This window comes from Triticum urartu, chromosome 3 (genome assembly GCF_003073215.2).
Source record: "Triticum urartu cultivar G1812 chromosome 3, Tu2.1, whole genome shotgun sequence".
Taxonomy (NCBI): Eukaryota; Viridiplantae; Streptophyta; class Magnoliopsida; order Poales; family Poaceae; genus Triticum; species Triticum urartu.
In genome coordinates this window covers 212,781,887-212,788,986 of record NC_053024.1, presented here as the reverse complement: position 1 = coordinate 212,788,986, position 7,100 = coordinate 212,781,887, and the positions used below count along the sequence as shown (strand labels likewise).

At 44.1% G+C, this 7,100-nt stretch overlaps 1 protein-coding gene across 2 annotated transcripts; it reads left to right on the top strand.

Moving 5' to 3' along the window:
* Positions 1–3,358: 3,358 nt before the first annotated feature.
* On the top strand, positions 3,359–5,094 carry LOC125548282 (uncharacterized isomerase BH0283-like). 2 transcript variants are annotated; one of them, XM_048711934.1, is made up of 6 exons: positions 3,359–3,510; positions 3,600–3,821; positions 3,923–4,213; positions 4,356–4,517; positions 4,620–4,703; positions 4,829–5,094. In XM_048711934.1, exons 1-6 carry the CDS (start codon positions 3,481–3,483, stop codon positions 4,934–4,936), a joined length of 897 nt encoding a protein of 298 aa, XP_048567891.1. In that variant the 5' UTR covers positions 3,359–3,480; the 3' UTR covers positions 4,937–5,094. The 2 variants fall into 2 exon arrangements, with proteins under 2 accessions (XP_048567891.1, XP_048567890.1); XM_048711933.1 differs by having other exon boundaries at positions 4,326–4,517.
* Positions 5,095–7,100: the final 2,006 nt, after the last annotated feature.

Here is a 7,100-nt window from a genome sequence, read left to right as displayed (position 1 = left end):
CCAAAGTATCAAGATATGTATCAAGGCTAGTGTTCTTGAATTCAGTGCCATTGTCACTTCTTATGTGCTTTATCTTGGCGCCATAGTTGTTCATTGCTTGATTGGCGAAGCGTCTGAAGACATCCTGCACTTCAGTCTTCTAAAGGATTATATGCACCCAAGTATATTTTAAATAATCATCAACAATGACAAAGCCATAGAGACAAGCAGTAGTAATAAGAGTTGAGTAATGAGTGAGACCGAAAAGATCCATGTGTAGAAGTTCGAAGGGTTGAGTCGTTGTCATGATTGTCTTCGAGGGATGCTTGGCCGTCGTCATATTTCCTGCTTCACAGACACCGCATAAGTGATCTTTCTTGAACTTGACGCCCTCGATGCCTATGACATGCTTCTTCCTTACAAGGGTGTGGAGGTTCCTCATGCCAGCATGCCCTAGCCTTCGATGCCAGAGCCAGCATTCAGAAGTTTTTGCTACAAGACATACTGCAAGTTGTGGTCCTGCTGAGAAATCTACAACATACAAATCATCTTTTCGATACCCTTCAAACACTAGAGACTTGTCAGATTCCATTAGTACAAGGCAATGATATTTTCCAAACATCACAATCATGTTTAAATCACAAAGCATTGAGACAGACATTAAGTTGAAACCAAGGGATTCAACAAGCATGACTTTATCCATGTGTTGATCCTTTGAGATTGCAACTCTACCTAGACCCAATACCTTACTTTTACCAGTGTCAGCAAATGTGATGTGACTTTTGTCTGATGGACGTAAAGTTGAGTCCATGAGAAGGCTTCGCTTGCCAGTCATGTGATTTGTACACCCACTATCAATAATCCATTCTGAAGCAGCTGGTGTCGTACCATACAGTGCAGTTAGGAGGATAGCCTTCACGAAGAGAATTGTGAAGCAAAAACATTTGACGAACCAGTGGATTATTAAAGCTTAGATCGAGATTAGGACTGATAGGGCAAGTTGCAAGCGATTCAGAAACAAAGTACATAGTAAGACCATTTGGGCATTTGATCTTGCGCCCTACAAGATGTTTAAGGTCCCCAGCAATAGTGTCAGACGATTTTGGTTTTTGGCTGGAGACCTTTCCCTGCAAAAGAGAGTTAAGCTTTCTTAGCCACCCACATTTTCAGGGGTGGCTTCGAAGCAATAAGTCTAAGTGCAGCATCTGAGAACTTTGGCTTTGGAGACCTAGCAAAAAGTCTTGCAGGTGGACAATAGTATTCATAAGAATAAGCAGAATAGTTCTTGGTCTTATGAACATGGCGGTTTGATGAACCGCGCTCATATTCATAGGCCTGAGTATGGCTTCCCTGCAAAACATTTGCGTTAGTGTGACTCAGGTGAGTCCTCTGTCTGTATGAAGCCTTTGGACCGTATGAGGCCTGTGGTCTGGGGTTTGTCTTCTTCACCTGTGGTGTCATGATGACATTCACAGGAAGATTCTCCAAACATCTTTTTGGCACCCAGATCTTCTTCATAGGCGGTCCATTCCTGCAGTTAGTACCAATATACCTGGCAAACACTTCACCATTCTAATTCTTAAATAGTTTATAGTTTGCATCAAAGGATTCATCAATAACAACGGGGTTAGCACAAGTGAAGTCAAATAGAGTGGATGGATCTGCTGAAGGTTCCTTTACAGCAACCCATGTGGTTTTGGGGTACTGCTCAGGTTTTCAGTAAGAGCCATCAGCATTCATTTTCCTTACGAACCCAACACCCTCTTTCCTAGGGTTTTGGTTCAGGATCTGCCTTTTGAGGACGTCACATAGTGTCTGATGTCCTTTGAGACTTTTGTACATCCCTGTTTCAAGCAGTGTCTTCAACCTAGCATTCTCATCAGCAATAGCAGTGGTGTCCTCAGCAGAGGGGTTAGTTTCCACATCAATAGTTGAAGATATTGCAACAGTAGCAGCAGTAGAACATTCAGCAACAGGAGTAGCGTTATCACGCTCAATGCATTTAAGACATGGTGGTTCAAATCCTTCCTGAGCTAAACTGATCTGTTCGGCGCGAAGTGACTCGTTTTCCTTTTGAAGATCTTCATGAGCCGCTCTCAATTTCTCGAGTTCTTCATGAGTTGTTGAGAGCATTTCATGACGACTTTCAAGCTCCTCATACTTAATATGAAGATTTTTTATGTTTTCAATTAAGGACTGAGATCGAGTCATTTCAGCGTACAACAGGTCATCGTTTTTGTCTAACAGTTTTTGAATATATTTCATAGCTTTCTGTTGTTTAGTGACAAGGGAAGCAAGTTTTGCATAGCTGGGTCCAAATTCATCACCAGATTCATCATCACTGGATTCAGATAGATAGCATTCAATTACCTTAGCATCATTTGCCATAAGGCATGATGCAGAAGATGATGATTCTGGTTCGAAAGTCATCGCTTTGAGTGACTCCTTAAAGTCCTCGAACCAAGGATCATGACGATTTCGATGACCCTCATAGACCTCCGAGAGACGGTCCCAGATGAGCTTTGCATGATCGAGATGCATGACATTCCTAAACTGATTTTGAGATAGACAAGAGCAAATGACGTCCTTCGCCGTGAGGTTGAGAAGAGTGTACTTGCGAATGTCATCAGCTTCCGCCATTTTGCACAGATCGGTCAGACCAATCTCAGTGACGGTCCACAGCTTCCTCCAATCGATGCGTAGTTTTTCACTGCAAGCGATTTGTGCAACTTAGTCTATTGTTTAAGCCAACTGTCTATTAGTCAATGTGCAACTCCTTCCCCTTCCTATTTTGTGGACATGTATTTTCAATTGGCGGGGGTAACAAACAGAGTTGCACATACTCTGCTAGGTAGTTGGCCAGGGCAACATACGAAGTTGCACATCTCACAAGTAAGGACAGTTGAATGGTTATGGCTTTTAAGGATGAAAGCGGATCTTAATTTCGATGTTTGATTCAAAAGTTATGGCTTTTAAAATAAAAAAGAACTCTAAATTAATGTGTTCACACCTTGTTACTTTCCAATCCGTAATTAAAAACATATTGCATGCCCTTTCTACTTTTTTTACAATAGAAAAGAATTTTTTCTTTTTTGTTTGATGAGACATAATAAACTTACCAAAAAACGACAGCCGCTGCGGAGCGCTAGCGAGCGCCCCGACGCGTCCCCAAAACAATGCAGGATTTGTTTTGGGACATAGACCCCCTAGCATTATACTATCATTAAGCTGAAATAAAATGATCCAGTGGGCGTTCTCCCGTAAAAAAAACTTTTCAGCAGGTAAGGTCCCGTCATTGTAGCCGCTGGCCTACGACTCTCTACGCAAGGGGACCGCATCTGTCAGTGACTCCTTATGCCTAGCGCAGAAGTTAAATAGCACAAGAGAGTACCGCCAGGAAGGAAGCCTGCAAGTTCCATATCGTCGCTGGTTACCAACTGGCATCATCATCAGCTCGGAGAAATCAGATTTGGCGCTCGGGTGCTCTGCTGTTTCGCGGACATGGCCAAGAAAGGGATCCAGTATGTCGTGGTCAGCGCTCTCTTCTCTTCTCCTTCATTTTCTCTTCTTGGCCTGGATGAGGATTGACGTTCACGTTGGCCTGCGCTGTCTCGTCGCAGGTGGATGCCTTCACGGCCGAGCCGTTCAAGGGCCACCCGGCCGCGGTGTGTTTCCTCGAGGACGACGCCGCCGCCCCCACGGGGGACGGGCGGTGGATGCAGTCCGTCGCCGTCGAGTTCAACCAGTCCCAGACCGCCTTCCTCTCCCGCGACTCCTCCTCCCTCGCAGCCGGCGCCGCCATCCCGCGGTTCCACCTCCGCTGGTTCACCACCGTCACCGAGGTCGCCGCCTAGCTTCCCATCTGAACACCCGTTGATTTCGCACCATTTCAATTTCATTTCTTCAGTTGATTCATATCTGCGCCGTCGTTTCCAATTCTCAGGTCGCGCTCTGCGGGCACGCGACGCTGGCAACAGCCCACTTCCTCTTCACGGCCGTCCTCGGTGAGCGCCATGGAGTGGTCGAGTTTGCGACCAAGTGCGGCATCCTGACCGCCAAGAAGGTTCCTGCACCCGAGACGGAGGAGCAGGGGAAGCTGTTCATTGAGCTGAACTTCCCCATGAGTGATTACGTGGGTTGCGACACCGCCGACGAGCTGCCTTCCATCCCGGAGACGCTCAACGGCGCGTCCGTCGTCAGTGTTCACAAATCGTTGACCACCACCGACTTCATTGTACTGTCTTTCACCTTACCCCCTTTGCCATTTCTATTCTACCACCTGCATAAATATACGTATTTCCTAACTTGAATGTAAAATGGAGGTAACGAACCCGTGTTGGTGCTAGTATAACCAAAAGATGTGGCACGGCCTTCAGGTCGAACTTTCATCAGGGAAAGAGGTCGCCGATCTCCTTCCTAACATCGAAGAAATTGGAAAATGTGCAGGCAGAGGCGTGATTGTGACAGGGCCGGCACCTCCTGGGTCGGGTTACGACTTCTTCTCACGTTTCTTCTGCCCAAAATTTGGGATTGATGAGGTGACACAACAACCTCTGCCAAGTTGAATACATATAAATAGTGAAGCTCGTTGAACTTCCTCATTGATAGATACCCCAAAACTGTCTTCAATACCATTGCAGGATCCTGTATGTGGCAGTGCACATTGTGTTTTGGCACCCTATTGGGGTGAAAAGCTGGGGAAACAAAAATTGATAGCGTTTCAGGTAATGTTGTTGAATATGTTTTCGACAGGTGAATTATGGTTCAGTGATCCGTTTATGCTGCAATGGCGCTCAATCAATCAAACTACCACGTTGGTTTTCATTTGTACTGTGCATTTCATCATCAGGCATCTCCAAGGAGTGGAACACTATATCTGGAGCTGGATGTTGCAAATAAGAGAGTGCTGATTCAGGGAGAAGCTGTTACCATCATGAGTGGGACACTCTTCGCGTAGCTAGCATACTGACATCTACTCAAGGCACAACCATTTGTGGACTTGAACTATGAACTATGGCGAGATGGTTATATTTGCTGCAATGTGCTGGTCTAACACTGAGTCGACCAGTTTATGGGAATAAAAAGGTTTTAGCATTGTAACAAGGTCAGGCAGAACAAGCTGAAGCTGCATTGTAGCATCCGGCTATTTCACCTCTCCCGTAGTGATAATTTTATTGAAGTGTTGACCCACCATGCATCAAGATGTTATGTCTACTAGGACAATGCCCGTGCGTTGTTATGGGCAACATTTAACAATTTTATCGACAAATCAGTGAAGAATTACTTGATATCATAATTGAGTGTCCGTGCATTATGACAAAATATATATAACCGTAATGATCAAAGACATAAGAAAGACGAAAATCAGGCATAACCAAATATTTCCTCAACAACGGCCAAAACAAGTGCTCGTAGCTTAGAAATTGCAGAAACTGACAACACGATTTTGAACTTAGTTCCTGAACACATACATGATTTAACTTTTGATTCTAAGTATGCCAAGTATAATTATGTAAAATTTGTTACCTCATGAGATCAACATATTCGGAGACATCAGACAACTCCGGGTGATATGAAATTTAGACAACCCTAAATGACTTACAACTATGCAATGTTGACATTGTTCAACCAGTTCTAGATCAATCTTAATTGAAGCCTGCCTATTTTTTTTCCTGCAAATAGACAATTATCAACAGAAACCAGAACACACTACACAGAAATAGACTTTACAACATCACCTTTAACAGTAGAGAAATTGCAGCAAACTTGATAACAATTTGTCAATTTCCTTGAGACGAGCGGTGGATGATGTGGTGTGAGGTCAGGATTTTTTTATAAGGAAAGGATAGAAAAATGTTTGATTTAGTTATGCTAATTGTTTTTGCGAAATGGCAAGTTATGATTTGATTCTTTTTTAGCTGTATGATTTGATTCTTTTGTATCCGTATGATTTGATTCCTTTATTTGGAGACGAAGGAAACTCTGTGATTTTGATTCATCAAAGGCCGGAACGAATAAAAAGAGAAAAATGCTTAGTGCGGGAAAAGCCCGTGGGATAAGTTTTGGAAGAAAATAGGATAAAATCAACAGTAAAAACCGATGGGAGGAGACATGTGTGGTGGAAGGGAATTAACTCGCGTGGAGGCGACATAATCAACTCCCATTTAATAACAGAAAAACTGCAACGAACTTGATAACAAATAGTCAATTTCCTTAGAGGAGGAGGGGTGGATGATGTGGTGTGAGATCAGGAGGTTTTTTTGTTAAGGAAGGGATAAAAAAATAGTTTGATTTAGCTATGCTAACAGTTTTTGGGAAATGGAAAGTTATGATTTGATTCTTTCTTTAGTCGTATGATTTGATTCCTTTATGTGGAGACAAACGAAACTCGGTGATTTTGATTCATCAAAGGCCAAAACGAAGAAAATGAGAAAAACGCTTAGTGCGGGGAAAAGCCCTCGTATGAGTTTTGGAAAGAAATCGGATAAAACCAACAGTGAAAACCGATGAGAGACGCCTGTGGTGGAATGAGATTAACTGGAGTGGAGGGGACGAAACAATCTCACCTTTAATAGTAGACATTAGTAGTAGAGATCTTGGTTGCTAATAAGGCTACTAAAGCCATTCTTCACCATCACATCACTGTTCTAACTGGGCCAAGCACAATAACAAAGAACAGCCCCCGCATTGCTTCTGTGTGGGCGACTCAGGGGGTAGCCTGAACCCTATCCGTCACAGCACAATCCTTCCTTTCTCCTCTTCGCCTTCGGCAGAGGATGCTGCAGATGAAGCCGTGTGACCGACGGCAGCGGCGAGGACATTGCTCGCGGTGCGGGTGGCTCTCAGGCATGGCTGTGAGCTTCTCGTGGATAGCAATGGCGACGCAATGACTGATGATCGGATATGGCTTGGAAGGCTATGGCAGGCTGCTTCGTCATCGGCGTGGTGTTGGACGCTTGAGCATGACGTTTTTCTAGAAAAAAGGCGCTTGCCCGACCTTAAGCTGAGACCCTTACAAATCCAATAAATCTGCCGAATGGCAACAAAACGCAACAGAAAAGCAAGTAGCTCTAAAACAGAAAAAAAGAGGAATACATGCCCGAACGCTTGAGCGTGACGTT